This window comes from Pogonomyrmex barbatus, unplaced genomic scaffold (assembly GCF_055798465.1).
Source record: "Pogonomyrmex barbatus isolate J1 unplaced genomic scaffold, ASM5579846v1 scaffold1, whole genome shotgun sequence".
NCBI lineage: Eukaryota > Metazoa > Arthropoda > Insecta > Hymenoptera > Formicidae > Pogonomyrmex > Pogonomyrmex barbatus.
Genome location: NW_028297098.1, coordinates 7,724,520 through 7,745,941, shown reverse-complemented (window position 1 = coordinate 7,745,941; position 21,422 = coordinate 7,724,520). Strand labels below are relative to the sequence as shown.

The following is a 21,422-nucleotide window of genomic DNA, read 5'->3' as shown; positions in this document are numbered from 1 at the left end:
ATAGACACACAGATCGATGTCTCTTCACTATGACGCGCTTAGAGATACCGCGTAAACCTTTCACCGTAACATCCCTCGCAAATTTTCTGAAAATCGACTCTCTGCGTCAGAGAATGCGCGGCTGATATTTTTAGTAGGTCACAGACACTCTGTGCACAGAGACGTCCTTTGAGACTCTCTTTTGTCAGTAAAACGTACAAAGGCGCATTAGTTGTTCTCCTGCCAAGATATTTACCTCTCAATGTTATTTTAACCGTGTTAAGAACCATGTGTTAATTCAGCCGTCTGAATACCGAAAGTAAAAATATAGATATTTACCTGTGACTAATTAAAACTCTTTGTTCTTCACGAGCGACGTGTTTCATTTCGATATAATAGCAATTAAAAATTCATTTAACGTCATTCATTTAATGTCAATTTCGAAGTATATCAAGAAGCAATTATATATCATTTCTATTCGAGCATATGAAAAGAAGAATCTGCTTTTAAAAAAAGCATGTTAAATCAATTACATCGAAATTAATTCTCATCGATTTTCTATGATGCCAAGTAATTCCCTCGTTACATTTATTTTGCAAGCGGCTATTATCGTGGAGATATATCATGTACTTTGACAATATATCTATCATATATTGTACTTCCTTATTCATCGCGGATAAGAAGGTTACAAGTTGTATGAAAATATTTTATTTTGCTTTTTCTTTAAAGTATCGACCGATTAAATATTGAAGCTGATTATATAAGTAAATTTCTTCATGTTACAGTCGCTTATAATACGAAGTAGATATGTACATAATTGCACACAAATTGATAGAATATATCAAAATGTTATATTTAATTAAAAAAATGATGCCAGAAAAGAAATACCACGCGTGTGTCTGTAATTTTTAGTTTATTTTATTGCGTGACACGTTTAAAAAAAACATAGATTTAACTTTAATTTTTATGTTATAAGAAAAGGAAATACAAAATCTATATACAAAATTATAATTTAAAAAATAATTTCCAAAAAGAAATTTCAAAATAATTTTATTATAAATAAAAAAATTGAAACAAATTGTAATTACACATTTTTACTTTTAGTTACGCTTATATAATAGCACAATTTTATAAAAAATTTATTTCATACTGTTTGAAAGAATCTTCTTTTTCAATGAAAATTTCTGAATTGTTCATCAAAATTTAGTTCAATCAACCAAACGATCTTTGCCATGTTACAACTCTGAATTTTTGTTTCAAATTTCTATTTCGCAATTTGCAAAAGGCAACTGTAATATAGCCAGCAGATTATCTGCGTTTTTTTTTCAGCTTTTATCTACGCAACCTTGAGCCACCCCAGCACGTGCAGGCCGATGACGGAGTGGCCCAAAAAAAGTAGTTCTCCATGTGCACAGTACGTTGCTCCTTGCCTCTGACTCACGACGCTTTTTTTCTTTAGTCTGGAACTTTTTCTAAGAGACAAGGGAAAAAAAGCAAACCTTTTGTATCTCGTATTCGCGCAGAATAATCGAAAAGAGAGACACGGGAGATCATCGTACTGCGCAACTCGAGTGGATATAAGTATAAGGTTGAACGGCTTTGTTGGCCGAGTCTTCGAACTACCCCGAGAAAGTATAAGAAGTCGGCTATATGTTATCTCAAATCGTTTTTCGAATCCCTACACTTGGCTCTGTCGCACACGTAGACCTTACAGAAAAGTAACTTGAATTACAGCTGCCCGCGCTCGTCGCAACTTCCGGAAATCTCAATCCTTCGTACAAATTGGCAATCGAGAAAATTTTTCCTAGCTCCTCGACAAACATCTTTGGCGCAAGCTATCTTGCTTCAAAATCGTTTAATCGGAACGAACTGAAGGACTTCTCAGAGTACGGAAAAAAGGTGCAACGTGCGCAATTTTTTTCGCTGTGGCAAATTGTTCCAAAGCTTTGAAAGGTCAGGAGAATAAAATCTTACCTGTCCCTCGGGGTGTCCCGGCGCGAGGACGCCAGGGAGTGCCTCGCGGACGAATGTGTGGAATCTCTCTGTGCTTCCCTGAGAAGTCGTAGATATTCACGTTCGCCGGTGGTGCTGAACGCCGTCGGTGTAATCCGGGCCGCCAGCGGCGGGTCCGGCACCAGCTCCACCCAGGACTCTGCGCAGTTAAAAAGAAAAATCTGTTATTCTATGCCGTTATTCAATCGCTCGATCGCGATTCCGTGGGCGAGTCTGTTTGGTTCCGGCGATTCGTGCAACCATCATTTTTCAGCGTCCCTCGACGAGGTAAAAACGCAATATTCGCTCACGCGAGCTCGTTAAAATTTTACCTCTAAAAAGGAGAGGAAGGATAACAATTGTCAATATTAATTTTCTTATTTTGCTCGCGTTATTACGTTAGCGATATTCTTAGGAATAATAAAATCTTTTATCATTACGGTAAATACTAAAGGAAGATACTCTGTCAATTTTGTATTAAAAAATTGAAATTTACAGAGAAACTTTTCTTTACCGAAAATTTAACAAGGCGTCGTCATGTGTATTTTTTTAATTTTAAGTAAATAATAAAGTGAAATATTTTATTTTTTGTTAATGTCACTTTTAATACTCTTAATATGCTTTTAATTCAATTCAATATGTTAATGTTAATACATTCGATATATAATATATAGAAAGTGAATGTCGTTGAACGATACGATTACGCGATGACACATTGTAACATCTTTAAAAATAGCATCAACGACCACCATATCGATCATAATAACTCGACGAGGTCAAGTTGAAGGAAATTTCATACTCTCTTATAAACAGCGACTCATCTTACAATATCAATTTTCATTGTATCAAATCTTTGATACGATTATGAAAATCATTAATAATGAGGAAACCATTTTTTTTATTTTTAAGTGAATAAAATTCAATTAAAATGTTTATCAATATATATTCAATATGTTAAAATTCGATTAAAATCAAATTTAATCTCAAAAACAATTTATAATGCATTATGCATATATATAATACATTAATGCATGAAAATAAATTATATTTCTTGCAATGTATCATTGCAAAGAATATCAATTACATTTCTTGCAATGAACCAATGCAAGAATATCAATTCTTTAATATGTAGTATATAATAATAATAAGTTTTATATATATATTTATATATTATATATATATATATTTTATATATATATATATATATATATATATTTATATATATATGTTTTCTTACGTAAATCCTATAACGTGATTCACGTTTTTTCGTGCACAAAACATTAACAAATAAAAACATGATTGAACGCAATACCTAGTTTGCAATAACGGTTTTTCAAAGGCAGTCTTGCGTCTTTTAGTAACGTGATATGCAAAGAAGACAACACATTTACACCAAATCGTCATGTCGAGCTATGTCGTCATTGTTTTGGCAAAACAATTTTATTCTCTGCATTGTATGCTAATAAAATTCTCAGCATACATAACGAAATAAATGGTGATAAATGACGCGCGAAGATTCACTAAGTTCATTAAATAAAATGAGATATTAATCTTCTTTATATCGTACATTTAATAAAATGAAAAAAATTGAGTTTTATATTAATAAATAAATATATTCTAAAATATATCATAGATTGAACAATCACAAGTTTGCAATGCAGGAATAATCTAATATAATAACGATATAATCCACAATATTACAAAACAGACTTTTAATAAAATATTTTTCAATAATAAAAAAAATCGTGAAAAATTGTATCTCACTGATTTATATAAATATGTAACAACTCAAGTTCAACAAACAATAAACTCGTTGAAATATTAAATAATACGAATAATCAATCGATACTCTTTGTACATAGCTAAAGTTGATCAATGAGATGATCGATCACTCAACAATGCTAAACGAAATATATAGAGATGGATTTATAGGGAAACTTTCTTTCGTAAACTGCACGTGCTATCATATTCCATTTTAATTGGAACAAAATGAGGAGAAATTCAATTGTGTATTACACATAGAAATCAAAATACATTTACATTTTACTAGCTTTTCTTTCTTCTTACCAAACTTGAAACAATGCGCAATTTTATATCGAAAATTAAAATTACATAATAAAATTATTATCTCAAGAATATAAAAAAAATTTATTTCAATAAAACACGTAAGATATAAGAAATAAAAGAATAGAATACTTTCATAAAAAATGGTGGAAAAAAAAGTGAATAGATAAAGATTGAATTTCAAATAGTAACTTTATAAAATTTTATTTACAAATATAAAAAAGAATTTGCAGAATATTTTGGGCAAGTTAATTCTACATAATTATTTTCATGAAAATTTGCATTGTCAGCTGTGCGTAATTCGATCAAATTCGCTGAGAAATGATGCATAAAATATCTTTGCTCGCAAGCTCTGATAATATAATCATGTAACGAGAATGATCTCATCGCCGTGAAATCTCGAGTTCATCTACTCGTCGCTATAATGATCCACCAATTGCAAAACCGATGTGAATTTATATTCCACACTCCAACGCGTTTCTATTTACATAGTTACACAACTTCCGCACCATCGATGCGCATGTAACATTTTTATTTTGCTCCATTCTAGCTAACTAACGAACTCGGTTTTCCTTCGTAAAAGCTAATAAACGATTTTTGAATAAATAAATATCATAAATTTCATAATTGGAATTCAATTATCACGGATGTATACGTTATCGCTGACCAGAGTTCACGTTTCGGAATTTCAACGGTCGTAATCGAAACGGCCATCAAGCTCACATCAACTATATAAGCGAAATTACACGTCGTCCGAGAATTGGTAGAACGAAGGGAAGAGGCAAAGACAGGTTCTCCCGTCGATTGGAGCAATCGGTTTATCAGTCACGATAAATCACGGTGTTCACGCGTGTCATTGAGGATCACGTGTGGTGCACGTGTGACGTTAGCATTTGTGCGATGACCGCCGCCGCTCTTCCGCTCTTCTAGCCGAGCAAATCATTCGGGCGATAAAATTTACTTCGAGTTCATTCACCTATTTGTAAACCGCCGCGAGTCACGTTCGCGCTTTCGCCCGACTTTAACACGATTTCAATCTCGAAACGTGTGCACTTAAAAAAAAAATATATATATATATCGCTTCGAGATTCACATTTTGCGAAAAGAAAGGAGAACGACGCTGTCTCGTATGATTATTTCTAACTTCATATAAAAATAAATTATAATAGCATCCATAAATGTTAAATAAATAAATAAATAATAAGTATTTAATAATAATAATAATAACAATGAATTTTATAATAAATTATAATAATATCTATAGATTATTATCTATAGATAGTTAATATATTACTGGCTTCTGTTCCAAATGCGAGATATATTTCCCTTCGATGGCGATATTAAAAGCTTCCATGGAAGGTCAAACAATAAACTCCTTGTCACGCACGACTTTCCGAAAATTCGTGATTACACAGTGAATTTGTCACGCGACTCTTGTCTCGAGACGAACAATCGATTGCTCCCCAGGCACGCGATTAGTGTTCTTACAAGGATGTAAATTATAAAAATTAATAGTTGTACCGTGCGCGCGTCATCCTATAATTCAGTTTGCATATTAACGTATTAAAACCGTATTAAATCAAGATTCCGAGATTTTTTCTAGGAGGATGCAACACGACGTGACGATATCCGCCTGCTTGTCAGAATGGGACAATTATCCGTCATTTTATAATCACGCCGATTACGAGTATTTATCCGTTGGAGTATTTTTAGAAAAAAAAAAATTGCCCGATAAAGAATTTCCGCCGACGTCTTTCCGCTCGAGTATGCAGGAGTATCGTAAACAATGTAGCAGGTAGAAATGGTCGGTTTCGCTGATAGATCGAACATAATGCGTTATGTCGATTTTCATTGTCAGCAACTGGGGAGAGATGCGCGCGATAATTCCACAGATACAATGTCGAGCGAGATCGAGCGAGGTCGTCGGAAAATGGAAAAATCGACTCTGTAAATAATCAGCACCGTTCGAGACACGTGAACGCACTGACGTAAGTCCTTTAACAGACAGACGCCATCATTTGATGTTTATCAAACGGAATATAATGGAATCATGTATCATTGCAATCATTGCATTATTAATATCCCGCTCCATTTAATCTCGCAGACACGAATCTAATATTTAAAAATACAGCGAAAACGTTACCCCATGTAATGTCTCAGGAAAGAAAAATCTATTTCTAAGATTAAATTTTAATTTTATAAAAGCGCAAATTTCCTTGATACTTCTCAGCTGTGAGTATGTCCCCGTGGCTGTTGTGAAACGCTCTTATACACCCGATATATATTAATGAAACGAGCAAACATGCAAGCCATAACAGTCCGCGATAAAAAACGGACATAAAGCATTCGCGACTGAATCGCGGAGATGCGGACAATAATTAATCTTGAAGTACGGAAAATAAGTTTTTAATATCCTTAAAAGATCTTACGTGATATAATTTCTGATTACCAATGCACATTATGTAACGCGCACGCAGGAAGACAATCGACGCACGACGGGGAATTGTTTCTCTTGTTTCTCACGATCCCGTCGTGTCGCCGGGCGATTCCTCGCGTCGCGCGGGATCGCTTCCCGCAAAATTTCCGTCCAAATTTGCGACTCAAACGGACGTCAGCTCGCAGGAGCTTACGCCGTCGTTCTCGTTATCGCGCGTCCGAAAATCATTCGGATCCGCGAGCCGTGTCGACGCGCGAAACGGAACGGTGTTTACTCGGCGCGCGTCGCGGCGCGGCGCGGCGCAAAATCGTGCCGCTTGCGTAATCCGCTCGCATTATTCGCAAGCTCTACGAGCACATTAATCGCGGCCGCGGGCAAAATCCCGGCTGGCCTGATTGCGAACGGCGAACGGACGGCGGAGCTCTTTTGTGCGTCGGGCTATGAACGCCGATGGACGCTGTCGGAGATCAAAGCTCCGGAGTGCCTATTCAGAGACCCGGGGATTGCCATTACTTGATCAGCAGCGATCTCGTGCGAATCAACATGGAGAGATTACGTCGTTTGCTAGCGCTGACAAACCGGAGCTTCTCTCCGCGTGATAAATCGACCGCCAGACGCAAATTTGACACGATGGTTAAGACGGCAAGCTGTGACAAAACACGCACGTGAAACATGCCTGATTATCGCGATCAGAAACGCTGAAACAAAGGATCAATCTCGGAGTACGAAGAAACGAAATTTTATTTTGATAATGCAATCGTTGTTATGATGGTCGATAATGCTCTATCAGTGTCCGCATTACCTCGCATATAACATTTAAACGTTGCGTTGATTATTAAATTAATAAATTGTTCATTTACATTACGCTCACATCCACATCTGCTTTAAATTGACCTCGCGATGCAGCTGCATTTGCATTGAAAACATTAACGACTGATTTCTAAAGATATCCTATTACCTCGCATTAAACACGCTTGGTCTCTAGCCACACCGTTTGCCAATTACTCATCCCCCATAAATTAACTTACGATAACTGTCGCTTAACCTTCGTTAACCCCACCTTGGGCTATCACTCGACAAGTTTGACATATTACTTTCAGTCCCGTTGCGAGTCGCCTCGAAGCGCGATGCGATATCCAAGTATTAAAAATAACAGCATATTTTTTACGTTTATCCAAGAACGCGAGAACAAAAGATCACTTTATTGTACTTTAATAAATAATGCAGTACATTATTAAACAATCCTCAAATTAATTTAATGTCGCAAAAAATTTATTTAAAAAATTGATTGTTTTTCTCAACGTAATAATTAAGATTTAATACGAGAAAAATAGCGAGTGCTAAGACAACATTTATCAGCCAGGTGAAGAAAAAAATAATACTGTCCATGACCAGTCATAAGTCATCGGTATAAACAAGCACGTGCCTGTCAAGGCTGCACGTGTTGACACACAAGTATCATGATATCGCAGGATATGCAAGCTGATCTTTACGACGCTTTGTCACCTCTCGCGTAAACGTGTCCCGCAAACGATCTCCGTTGCATCGACAACAAACCACAAATGGAAGCGTCTCTTGACTCGTTATCCAACTTGAATGCTTAACGTGATCATATTTCACTAAAAATCTTCAGAATTTTCTGAAAATACTCGATAAAATCTCTAATTTAATTCGCTGCGTTCAATCGTAAGCGAGAAACATTTTTATCGACGATATTTTTCCTTCGTTTCCCATAAATTGGATTTCAAAACGAAATTTCCGCGAAGTACTGTTTTTAAACGATAAAGATAACAATAATTATATAATTTCTGATAATCGTTTGCCCGTAACATTTCATAAGAGTCGTTTAAAAATACAGCGGGAACGTTACCTCATGTAATGTCTCAGGAAAGAAAAACCTATTTCTAAGATTAAAATTTAATTTTATAAAAGCGCAAATTTCCTTAATACTTCTCAGCTGTGAGTATGTTCATGTATCCTCGTGGCTGTTGTGAAACGCTCTTATACACCCGATATATATATTAATGAAACGAGCAAACATGCAAATTCTCATCGATTTTCCCACAAGCTGGGAAACATATTGCGTCGTGTCGCGAGGAAATTTCCGCAAGATCGCATTTGAGAGATGAAGCTCACCACGTGCCATGTCTGCGGAATCGCTACTGGGTAGCCTCAATCAATCGGATTAAGGACCGGCGGCAGAGCTTACGGCTAAAAATAGATGCCCTCCCCCTTTTCGACGGCCCGCCGTCATTTCGATTAGTACACCACCGCTCGTAGGCGTGCACGCAGCTGATAATTGCGCACGCACCGCTTATCTGGGACTTAAATTAAACATCCTTTCGTTGACAGCCAGATAAAGATGCAAATGGACGAGCGCAAACTGTTTCATACTTCGAATCTCGTATTTATGGGGAGCGACGTTGTATGCGAAGCGCAAATTGATAAATTATTATTATGTATAAGTTTATTACGTATTTTTACGAGATGTCTACTCAAAAAAGAATTCCGAAAAAGAATTCCCTGAGAATTCCTAAATTTTCAAAGCAATTTGTTAAAATTCCCAGATAAAATGAAAATATTTTTCAAATACTTTGTATTTGTATTTTACAAATAAATAAATGTTTATTGTACAAAATCTTTAATATTTTTCACTCGTAAAAATTTAAAAATCATAAAATAAAATTAAGAATTATTCGAGTTTTAATAAATTTGATAAAAAAACTATATATAAGGACTAAAAAGTAAATATTTTCTTTTATTACATAAAATTTTCAAACTTTATTTTGCATAAAATTAAATTATATTTTTATTTTAATATTATTTTAAAAGCTACAAACAAAAAATTGCATAACGCACAAAACGGTACAAAATTCAACTTTTATAAAGCTTATAAATAAATATCCATCTTTATTAAACAAAATTGCATGTAACATTATCTTCGTATACTGAATTCTGAATATTGAATTAATTATAAAATCAATGTGTTCTGATGTTTAGAATGGATGAACCCATTATTATCGTTAACATAATTCAGTCAGTAAACTGTCGATTATAATAAAGAGAGAAAATATTAAAAAATATTAATTTCTTGAAGAAAAAAATTTCTTGAGATTCCTGATTTTTGGAAACACAAACAAATTCCCTGAAAATTTTAATTCTCCAAGTTTTTCCAGGTAGTAGACATTCAAGAGAAATTTCAAGAGAAATTTTTCTTAAAATTCGCGAATATTTAATATTTACCGATATGTTTAATAGATATATCCAAATTTGATGCGATTTCAATATAAATGAATAATGATAATAAATAAATCTTTTCATTAAATAAAAGAAAGGAGATAAATACTTATCTCGATAACGCAAATAATGATTGGGGTGGATAATCTCTCACTGATACCAGCGATTGTTCACTCTAATATCTATCTAATTTTATAATATGACGTTTAATCGCCGCATGAGTCATGAAACTGGTGCATTATACCGAAGGTATAAATATTTACACAACTATTTATTTATCATAAAACTCTTTGCCAAAAATATAGAATTAACTAACTAATTAATTCATTGGAAATTCAATGTCTATTTGCGAATAACTAATCTGTATCAATCGCAAGTCAACAGTCTCAGAACAGTGTTAAGTGTCAAATGCGAAAAAAATTCCCTGAGAATTCCTCCATTTTCAAAGCAATTTGATAAACATTCCAGATAAAAAAAGTATTTTTAAATATATCTCACAAATAAATATTTTATTGCATAAAATTTTTAAACTTTATTTCCAAAAGCTACAAATAAAAAGTTATATGATGTATAACCAGCACAAAATTCAACTTTTATAAAGTTATTAAAATAAATATCCGTTTTCGTTAAACAAAATTGCACTAATACGAAATAGTTGTCTTCAAAATACTAAAGTCAGATTAATCGTAAAATCAATATGCTCTGGCGTTTAGACGATTTGCCGTTTAGAGTGAATAAATCCATTGTATTTGTTAACAATTCAGTCAGTAAATTCTCAATTATTTAATTCTCAATTATAGTATAAAGACAAAATATTAAAAAAAGCAACTACAAAAAAAATTTTCTAATTTTTAATAAAATTTCCTGCGTATTCCCCTTTTCAAGAAAACAAACTTCTCTGAGAAGAATTCCAGGTTTTCTAGGTTTTTCCAGGTAACAGACACCCCACAGGAGTCGTGCGAAGAAGCGCATTCGCAATCGCGTGAGCCGAGTCACGTAGGCTCCTGTGTGAGCCTCAAGATGATTTCGGGTCAGCGCCGCTCTAATGAGTCCCAACTACCAGAGAACGATCACGTAGATCCGTTAGTGCGACGTGCGGACGATCACGCGTCACGTGATTTTACCGCGAAAGGGAACGTACTCGCAGAGATGACTCACGCCCCTCGGAGACGGTCTCTCGCAGATATCTCGGAAGCGATCCGCATATCCGAGCGTTTACTTCATCTAATGTTAATTTCTCGATTACTGACCTCACTTTTTGCGCGCTCTTTCATCAAAACGACGCGTTTCAACCGCGAATCAGAGTATGCAGACAGAGAAGGTTCTCTTCTTCGGAGATGTTTCTTTTCTTTTCCATTATCAAAAATTCAATATTGCAGCTTTTTTCTAATGCAAACTATAAGCTATCAGAATTATCAATATCGCTTTGTCGATTTACATGTAGATAACAAGTACGGCGACATTACTTTTCGATCGAGAATGACATTGAATATTAGATTGTCGGATTATTTCCGAGTTTTGTGTACGTATTATCTAACTGTGATTTCAATTAGAAAGACGAAACGATGATGTCAGCGCAATCATCAGATCAAAAAATAGTGACTATTTTTTGATCGAAAAAGCGTAAAAAATAATTTTTCAAATATTAAAATAATAAAAGAGATATTTTTATCATATTTTCGGAATAATTAAAACCATTTAAGCAAAAACATACTCTTATTTTCCCGAATTCATTTTTATGATAATTTATAGAATAATTTAATATTTTTTTTGTAACGTGATTTAAAAATTTAGAATAAAAAAAGAACAAGAATTTGAATGACAATAATAAATCAATAAGCAAGACAATAATAAATCAATAACAATGATCGAGTGACAATTATTATCAGATGAGATAAAAATATGAATGAATCACTTATATTTTACAAATTTTAACTTGAGAAAAAAGATGACTATGGCCGATATTCAGTCAGTTCTTATATTTAAGATCGTTTTAAATAAGCTCATACAGCTATCCTATTGATTGAAATGTTATCTTAAGACGATCTTAAATATAAGAACTGATTATGAATACCGGCCTATGACTCGTTTTAGATAGTGACTTTTTAATGATTTGTAAAACAAAGATGTCAAAAAATAACTTAAGTGAATGGCACTGTAATATTTATTCTGGCAGAAATACGGCCCTGATCTTGACCGAGCGCCATACTCTCATTAGGGCTCATCCAATTTAAATAGAACACGCGAGCCACGCGAGTTTGCAGGGCACTGACCCAGTTCTATGCGTCGATAATCCAGCAGTTAAATAAAGCAAAGGAAATGAATTTTCCGAACAAGTTTCGGATAATTCGAGAATTTTTGCGGTAATCCTAAAAAAGAATTAGAGGTTAACATCCTTAAGATGTTTAACACATCGTTTTACAATGATGTTTTTTCCCCTGATTTCCATTTCTATCTTTCAACACGTAAAGATTTGTTTGCTAAAGATTCTTTTTTAAATTTTTCGTTTTTGCCGTGCGAAATTTATTTGGTTGCCTCTAAAATCGAGTACTTTGCCGTGTTAATAAGTCGTTCGATTCAGACGTGAGCGATTTTGATGAATGATGACGCGAATCGAAATATATAATGGCGAATAAATCATGGCGCGGAATCCATTAGACATTCACACGAACGGAGCAGTCAGATGCGTATGTAAGTATGTAAAAAAGCGAAATCGAGCGAAATCAAAGTTTACGCAGAAGTAAAAACGTGTAAAAAAATAATTTTTAAATTAATCCAAGACCGAAAAAAATGTACAGAATTACAGAAGTAGCGTCCGATTTCTCGTAGTATACCGAGAAACAAAGAACTGGAGGCCGTAATCCGAGCCGCGGATAAATTTAGCGTCGCCTCTCGGTTACTTCTTGCAAAACATTATTTCACTTCGCGGTTCATTATCACCGAGACACCGACACCGGCTATTGTTAAAGTGTGTTCGAAAAATGCGACTTGTAATTCAACGCGAGCGGAGAAGACGCGTGGCGACAGGGAGAAAACAGATAGCAACTCGTGACGCGGCCGAGATGAAAGCATCGGCAGGTGCTTGTTTCTTTTTCCGTCAGGGCTATCGGCTAGACGACACTTTGCAAAACAAACAGAGATAAAGCTTGCGATAGTAAAAGTAATATACACATATATATGTATACATATATGTGTACTCGATTCAAGTGGGTATAACGTAACGAGATCCGCACGTGACAAAATAGGCCACCGAGATGAGAATAATTTTCTAAAATTAATCGATAAATTCATAAACATTTTAATATATGGTTCGATCCATAAAACGGCCAAAAGAACGTACAAACAAAAATGTAGATGAGATTTAATTTTAAAAAATGTTTTTCGAAAAATCGTGATTACAACAGAAATAGCATCGGAAACTTAATCAAAAAAACATGACAATGAATATAAAAGGAATAAACAAACGGAATAAATTATCATTATTAAAACAATAAAGTTGTTTGTGAAGTCTCATATATTTGTTTAGAATATAATCAGCTTACGCTATGAATTATTAATAAAACGTCTGGCTTCTTTTACCATAAAAAGATTACGATATAGTTGAAATATTGACTTCCTTCCAAAGTTTCCCAGGAGTACAATTATAAAGCTATATTATACACTCATAAAAATTTAAAATGTTGACAAGCTTAGCCACGTATCCGAAAATTAATTTCACGAGATTTCTATCGAAATGCGTCTTTTTTTTTTTTAATCAAAAAGTCGGAAATTTATCATGAAATTTTCTACTGAATTCGTCGTGAATCCCTCCAACGTAACATATTGCCATAGGCCATCACTCTTTGATCATTGATAACGCGTTTGTAATCCACGATCGAGCCTAATACGTCTGCAATTTCTTCAATCTACGCTGAACAGATCTTATCTCATATTATCGCGCGAGCGCATATGACATGTCTTTAAAAACACGGAAAGGAAATAAGATTTATTTATACGCAGAAAATAAATGGTCTTCAGTTCGCAATTAATACCACTGAACATTCCCGTGGCAATAAAAATAATCGCGTTCTGGCTATGAATCACGAATTTTTTATCTACTTCGCTTATCGAAGGAAACGAACTCCGAAATATAGATATCTACGCGTTTGCATGTTCAACTCAAAGTTAAAATGTTCGATTCTGGAATATCATAAAGAGATTAATTAATTTTATCGATTCCTTATCTACGACAAATAATGGAAAAAAGACATGAAGATCGAGAGAAAAAGGACGAAGTATCAAGAGAAAAACGTATGCGGGATGGGAAGGGAGGTAACGACGCAGCACGGCTGGAATTCGCAGTTCGGCGTACTTCGCGCGAGGCCCCTTCGCCTCGTACCGTGGAAATCCGACTGGGATGAAGTATCGATTCGCGCGTACGAGACATCAAAAATTGAATCTTCTGCCGGCCGCGACGCGGCGGGTTGAAGAGGCCCGAAATGGCGCCAAAACTGCGCCGCGCCGCGCAGTTTATTCCGAAAAGATCGGAGGGGGATTTTCCGCGGATTTTCGGAGGCGCGTGCAATTCCAGCTCGCGTCGTGCGCGAAGGATCGTCGGGACGAGGACATTCGGACAATCCCGCTGTCCAGAAACGTCATTGAACGACAGCGGGATTGCGATTCGGCCGAATCTCCTCGACGCTGATGCGAGAGGCGAACGGACGGATGGAGCGAAACAGAAGCGCGTTTGTTTACGCTCGGTAGAGAAAGAGAGAGAGACAGAGAAGTGATGGAGGCGATGAAAGGCAAGGAGGAAAGAGGAGGGCGAGCAGAAACACCGCGCGAAATGGCCGTCGCGACAATCGGCGCAGCGAGCGTGATTTTTTCGCCTCTCTTCACGTTCTACTCACCGCTCAGCTGCTCGTCTGACGTGCACTTCACCGTGGACGACATCGTCGTACGATGCGTCGTACGTGGCACTCGCGGGAGAACTCGCTCGCGAAGATCCGAAAAAGAGAGAGAAAGAAGAATAGAGAAAGGAAGAGCGCGAGTGCGGTAAATGACGTATATATAACGTAAACGAGGAGCGTGTGTGGCGACGGGACGCTGACGCTGACAACTACGCTGACACAGCGACGACGACGACGACGACGACGACGACGACGACGACGATACAACCTGTCGCCGCGGACAATCGCGATAAAATGCTGCTGCGGGGGCAGCGCTACCGTGCTTTGTTTTGACGCACGTCGGCACGCGCATGTCAGCTGCGCCCGTCCAATCGCGTCGCGCCGCGGTGTAAATAGACCGCGCGAGTCGACGTGACGACACGACTACGTGCATCAGTCCCGTCGAATCGCATCACGCTAACAACACACTCCCCTCGTGAATCATTTCCATCCGTATCTTTTAGGAGTCTCATGAAAAACAAACTTTCTGTTTCCGATCATATGTAAATAAAAAAGAAAAAAAAAGAAAGAGAGAGAGAGAGAGAAAAATTGCCTTTCTCAGATCGTCGAAACAATTTGCAAACATCATCGAGACTGACATCTACCGAGATGTATCTTGACTATTTTCGTCGAAGCGAACGGCTATAATTAGCATACGGATTAATTACTCCACATCTGAAAGATAATAATAAAAATAACTTTATTGAGAGCGAGAAATGAAATATGTAACAGAAATTAAATAGAAATTCTTTACTTCCATTATTGCAAATAATAAACGAAGCTACAGTTGGTATGCTGGATTAATGCGATTTATTAATTATAAACGAGTGGCTAATAAAATTTATAATAATATTCTTATAGTTCTTATATTTATCTTATTATGTAAAGTCACAAGGATTTTATATTCTTTTAATAGTTTTCTTAAAAATCTTTCACTCCTTTAAGTTCGTTTAAATATATTTTGCAAAATAAGATTGATGCGTTTAAAGACGTTGCACGGGGCAAAATTGCGCGTGAAAGAAATTTTCATTTTTTGCAAAGCGAATTCATTTGTTAGCCGACGTCCTCTTCCGCATTTCGTCACTTCTTGCGACATATCCCCGATGATGGCGATCGAACTTACGAGAAAATTGAGAATTTTACCAACGCTGTGCTCCCGCTGCGGCTTTTAACAACAACAACGCCGGTGGCAGCACTGTGCGATCGCTAATTTGCGTTGAACGACACGTATTTCGGTTCGCGCGCGCGTGAACTGCGTAAATCGCCCATATAATTCGTGCGACGACCGTGACGACGATCACATCGACGATTAACGACGAGGAACCTGAAGAATCTATTTTACATCACAGGTAAGATACGTTTTGTGTGCGAAACCGACTCCGTGGGAAGACGCGACCATCCCGTTATTCCTCTGTCGAGAAGGGTAATTCGGACCAACCGTCGTTCGATAAACAATAGAGGGAAAGAGAGAGAAAGAGAGAGAGAGAGAGAGAGAGGGTGAGTGAAAAAGAAAGAGAGCGAGACGCGCCTGATTTCGATACGATACGAGGTACGAAACGCGTTCGCAAAGATGGTCGCCCATGCGACCTCATCTGTCAAGTAACGAGGACGATTCTCGCGCCGTTGCATTCTCGCTATGCGTTGTTAACGAGAGAAAAAGGGAGAAAGAGAGAGACGGAACGTTATCGTGCGCGCGCGCGCGCGCGCACACGCGACTGATCCCTTAGTGTTGTCCGGCCGCCAAATTCCAGGTAAATATCCCGGCCGACAATCGGGGCGAGTCGGCGGCTTCCATATGCGTGAAAAGCCGCGAATTAGCGCTCGCAGTTTGTTGACTTGAGCGGCATCCCCGCTCCGTCCCCTCCGCACGTCGCCTCCGATCTTCGTCTGCCGGCGGATCGGTGGTGGCTTTCGTCCGATCGAGATTAATTAAAGGATCAGTGTTTACAAGCGGATTGTCGTTCGAGAATATCTGTATGAGTTTTGTTTATTTGTTTGTTTCTCCCGAACGTGCGATTCTGTCTCTTATGATGAACGGTGTACTGATAAAGTTGACTCAAATGTTATCTGTTACGATGGCATTGGATGGACATTGATAGCGAGAATTTACAGGTAATCAGTAGTTGCATCGTTTAGTATACTGGCTATGAAAATGAAGATCCCAAACGGTGGGCCTGGAAACGGGACTTATTACGGGCAGGAGACGGGCATCACCTCCTATATGGACAACAACAGTGACACGGAGCCCGAAGTGCAAGCGATAGGCGATGGCGATTTTTCAGAATATCTTTGGATGGAGAACGAGGAGGAGTTTGACAAGCAGGTGCCTTACCCATAAATATAAAGCTTTTCAAAATAATCATTTACTATGTGCTTGGTGTTCTGTCGGCATCAGGTGCTCCAACAATTAGAAGAAGAAGAACTGATGGAAGAGTGTCTAGAAGCGATGCTGGAAGAGGAAAGGCAGCACCAAAGGAATATGAGCTCTACTGCTTGGTCTACGGCTACTGGCACTCCCGACAATAATGCTGCGGAACTTTGCCAACAGCTCAGCAGTCTAAGGATGCAGTCTGACGATCTCGCCAAGCAGGTAGTAAAAAGAAAAAAAAAGTTTTAAGAAAAGAAGCGATATTTTTTATTGATATCTCGTTATTAACTGTATTGTAATCACTGTATTGTCGCTTGTACGTGTAAATTTTTAGAGCACACTAAATCCAGACGCAGCTGAATTTATTCCAGCATGCAAATCGACTGTGGTACCACCTGTGAGTACATCTTCAGAAACCACAGTCACTACAGAACCATCGTAGAAATCTTCTGTGTCATTTCTCTCTTGTCCGTTCTTCGTTTAAGTCACGTATAAAATCGGGCTACACGTAATGGTTAGAGTTTACTATTTCCAATCCAACAGTCGTATTAAGCGAATCATCGTGTTAGATGTTCAGTGACTGTGACTGTAGGTACAAAACTAAAGAGAGCGATAAAGAGCGCGAATTACGCGGGTATTATGCGAAATGTCGGTTATACAATCAGATGAAACAATAATGCGGTATCCCGAAATTTTTATAGACGAGGAATGCCGAACGTGATGTCGCACGAGATAATTATGTATTTTTTTTTTTTTTTTTTTTTTTTTTTTTTTTTTTTTTTTTTTTCAAAACATTACCGAACAACCGCGTTTTACAAATCACTTGTTAAGAAAAATTTGCAATTTGCAATCTCTCGTTCGATGCCATCTACATCGAGGACAATTTCTCGCAGAAGCGAATATTTTTAGCATTTTCAATCTTTGTATAATTTGTGTAAATTGATATCATGTACATCTATGGGAAGTAACCCACTGTTCATGTTGAATTGAACAGAAGTAACAAATGCACGGCTAGATGGTTTACAGAAGGACTTTCATAAGCTTATGAAATATGAGCAGAAACACAGATATGCATATATTATTCTGTAAATTATGTTTATATCTTTTTTATATATATATATATATATATATATATATATACACACACACACATATATATGTATGTCTCAATCAGATCTTATCATTCTTGAAGTGTCTGTAAATCATTTTATCTTTTATGATATTTACTCTTCATCAAGCTGTAAAATCTTTCATACTCATACACAACACACACAATCATAAAACATTTTACAAATTGAAAGAAAGTTTTACAGCTTGGTGGTCTGAATGAAAACTTTTCTTTCTAATAGTTCCTTTTGTAATACTTATAGTAAAGAATAATGAGATACAGAATCATTAGCAGGACATGTCGTATCGCAAAACGCGTGATACTGCGCACGAATCATGTAGAGCGTGATCGAGAAAATCACGAGAACCATGTTATTTTTTAATGAATAGTTTGCTTCGATATATGAATCGGCACAATCACGAGCATCGTAAACGGGAAAATCAGAGTTATATTATTTGTACAAATGTGTATCGTCTTAGGAAAATTCGCGTAAAGAGATTCTATCTGAAACGCTATCGTCGAGTCCTGCTTCAGCATTCGTTCAACAAACTTAAGATCTCAAGTGAAAGTCTTACTTAGGCTGTGAGGGACTCTTTTTACGACTCTTTTTAGTGACGCTGAGAATCAGGACATACTGCTTACTTATTTTTTAAACCGGTTATTTCCACGGGTTAAGATTTCGAAATTTTAGAAAATCATAGATTGTAGAGTGTAACCACAATGGAGCATGAAAATAGAGTAAATGGTGAATGTACTTCAAACCCGCTTGAATGGCAAGAAGATTGATTTGACTTTTAATGCAGCATAAAATATATATCTATATATACTCGTTATTTATAAAATAGATGTCACGTCACGTATATTTGATATTTGATATTACGTTTTTTTATTTCTTTTAAAGAATTCTTCGTTGCTTCTCTGAACAAAAGTGATTTCTCAGTCATATTGTTTCTCTCGGTACTAGGATTTATAATTTTTGCTTAGATATTAATATGTGTCTATATTTATTTCTCACTTCATAATTGTTTTTTCATGGTGTGTAATTGATCTCAGGGATGAAACCCTGTCTGAAATCATTATAAGTGTTTAATGTATGTACTTATAGTTATATATTTAAAACATTGTTATATAATATAATTAAATCATATTTTATAATAATAGAATTATTTTTAATTATATTTTATAATAATAGTAATAATATTTAACATTTACACACATCAAAAACTTTTGATTTTCTCAGTTCAACTTCATTCTTGAGATATATCATTGCAGGCAAAAGATAATTACGAGATAAGAAATAAGAAATGGACATAAATATCGACATGTCAATATCTAAGCCAAATTGCAAATTTTGGACAGCACTAATTTCATTAAAAAAATGAATTGTGTCGACTGTGTCGATGCAAAAATCAAACTTTTTGCGATTCTGATAGTGATTAAAATAAACGCATTCGTGCTTACTTAACGGTGATATCTGCCATTCTTTTTAATAATTACAAATAAGTGTACGAGTTTTAATAAGATCTATACTTTTAATAAGATCTATATTGAAATATCTATATATTATTATGTGTTTGCATTCTACATACTTTATGTATGGTAAACATGCACATTATATTAGTCACAATCTGGTTTTATGATGATGAAACTGTGATTATCAACACAGCGTTATTAAGTTTACTGAATATTATTCAGATATAAGATATCGTATATTAGTCTCTTGCAAGATATTTAATCCGATATTTCTCCATCATGATTTATTTTATGAAAAAAATACGATATTAAGCTTACAATATACACTCGGTTACAGACCTAATTGCCGGCAGAGTAAAAATTGTGAAGAAGAAAGAAACGGCTGCACGACTTTGGAAATAATCGGATATTTTATAATGCGTCATATTTAAATAAAAGTAACGCGAGAAAATCATTAAAATTCTGTAACACTACAAAAAAACAAAAAATCAAATGAATGCGAGTATAAAACAGAGACTGATTTCACGTCCATTTTTACGTCAGCTTTAATATCTGAACTAGATTGTAATCCATCTTTTAACGATTACTTTACTACAACTAATATAAATCCTATGTAATATAGAAAATCATTTTGCAATACTATGCTGCATAATAATTGATACACTAATATCGATAAAAATACGCTGATTATTGATCTGTATCTAAGATTTTATTGTTAAAAAGAATTTAGTTTGTGCTACGTCTTGAAATTTCGTTTCGACCTAGGAGACATTGATCTTAGACGAAAAAAAACACGTATACGTAATAAAGAATTCATTTGCAGATTATATGAATAAGGCAGCTGTTATGTGTCGAAGATACATAATAATCATGTATATCCCTCATTGTTCCATCATTGTTCAAATTGTACAAATTTGACTTTATCTTAACGTCTTCAGATGTCAAGACTTGATGTTATCATGTGACATATTAGAAATCGCATCACGATAGACTTGTGAGCTGAGATTTGTATTACTTATATATATATATGAATAATCGCATAATTTATTCATCTAATTTTTTAAATTTCTTACGTCCTTTATTCAACTTGTCTCGAATTTATTAGTAATTACTGCAATTCCTTTAATTCACTTGCATATATTGGTATCTCTACTCGATATGTAATACTAAGAATATTATACATAAGTTATTCTAGATTTAAGAAATGTGCAGCTGTAATCTTCTCGTACAGTACAATATGAAACAATACTACAATAAACGATAGTCATTATAACATCATAAAATCATCATGATAACTGATTATACGTATCTGCAGTAACCAATGCGAACATTGTAATTCGAGTTGTAAGGTTCGATCACTTGCGTGTTTATGAAAATAACTGTTATCTTTTTAGCGTTATGTTAATCAAAAGGAAAAAAAAGTACAAAAGTAAAATGACATAAAAATATAAGTTTTACGTTTAAGCCCACGTTTCTGGAAGAATAACAATTATCATTCTCCATTATTATATATTTTACAGCATAATATCTTGTGCAATGCAATACAGATTGGATTGTAAAATAATTAATATTAATTAAAGATAGGTAATATTACTTTTATATATATATATATATATATATATATACACATATATATATATATATATATATATATATATATATATATATATTACTTTAACTTATAATGTATTTCGTCACTTTCAGTAAATTTTTGCATTTGTGGTTTTTTTCATGTCTCCTGATTTTTTTTCTGTAGCATTTAACGTGTACGTGTAAAACGAGAAATATAGATATATGTATCAAAATGTAGATAAAAATTAGTGTTTATCTTTGTCC

At 35.4% G+C, this 21,422-nt stretch overlaps 2 protein-coding genes across 4 annotated transcripts in view; one reads left to right on the top strand and one right to left on the bottom strand.

Moving 5' to 3' along the window:
* Positions 1 to 14,936, bottom strand: part of BNIP3 (BCL2 interacting protein 3) — a 30,698-nt gene extending 15,762 nt beyond the window's left edge. The window contains exons 1-2 of the mRNA XM_089074806.1: positions 14,599 to 14,936; positions 1,954 to 2,131 (exon numbers count right to left, since the gene is read on the bottom strand). Of these exons, the coding sequence (XP_088930932.1) occupies positions 1,954 to 2,131; positions 14,599 to 14,641 (221 nt within the window). The 5' untranslated portion in view covers positions 14,642 to 14,936. The remainder of the gene's footprint in view (positions 1 to 1,953; positions 2,132 to 14,598) is intronic.
* An 843-nt stretch (positions 14,937 to 15,779) lies between these two features.
* On the top strand, positions 15,780 to 21,055 carry Paip2 (polyA-binding protein interacting protein 2). Of its 3 annotated transcripts, XM_011648283.3 has the most exons (5): positions 15,780 to 15,986; positions 16,750 to 16,960; positions 17,033 to 17,227; positions 17,340 to 17,402; positions 19,924 to 21,055. In XM_011648283.3, the coding sequence occupies exons 2-5, from the start codon at positions 16,784 to 16,786 to the stop codon at positions 19,927 to 19,929; spliced, it is 441 nt and encodes a 146-aa protein (XP_011646585.1). In that variant the 5' UTR covers positions 15,780 to 15,986; positions 16,750 to 16,783; the 3' UTR covers positions 19,930 to 21,055. The 3 variants fall into 3 exon arrangements, with proteins under 3 accessions (XP_011646585.1, XP_011646583.1, XP_011646584.1); XM_011648281.3 differs by having other exon boundaries at positions 15,789 to 15,986; positions 17,340 to 20,869; XM_011648282.2 differs by lacking the exon at positions 15,780 to 15,986 and adding an exon at positions 16,010 to 16,388 and having other exon boundaries at positions 17,340 to 20,869.
* Positions 21,056 to 21,422: the final 367 nt, after the last annotated feature.

What these genes read in the sequence shown, in the direction of transcription:
- Paip2 (XM_011648281.3), top strand. Translation starts at nt 16,784, where the DNA reads ATGAAAATGAAGATCCCAAACGGTGGGCCTGGAAACGGGACTTATTAC. An exon ending in AGGAGGAGTTTGACAAGCAG is followed by an intron (nt 16,961 to 17,032) that starts GTGCCTTACCCA and finishes TGTCGGCATCAG; the next exon opens with GTGCTCCAACAATTAGAAGA. An exon ending in CTGACGATCTCGCCAAGCAG is followed by an intron (nt 17,228 to 17,339) that starts GTAGTAAAAAGA and finishes GTAAATTTTTAG; the next exon opens with AGCACACTAAATCCAGACGC.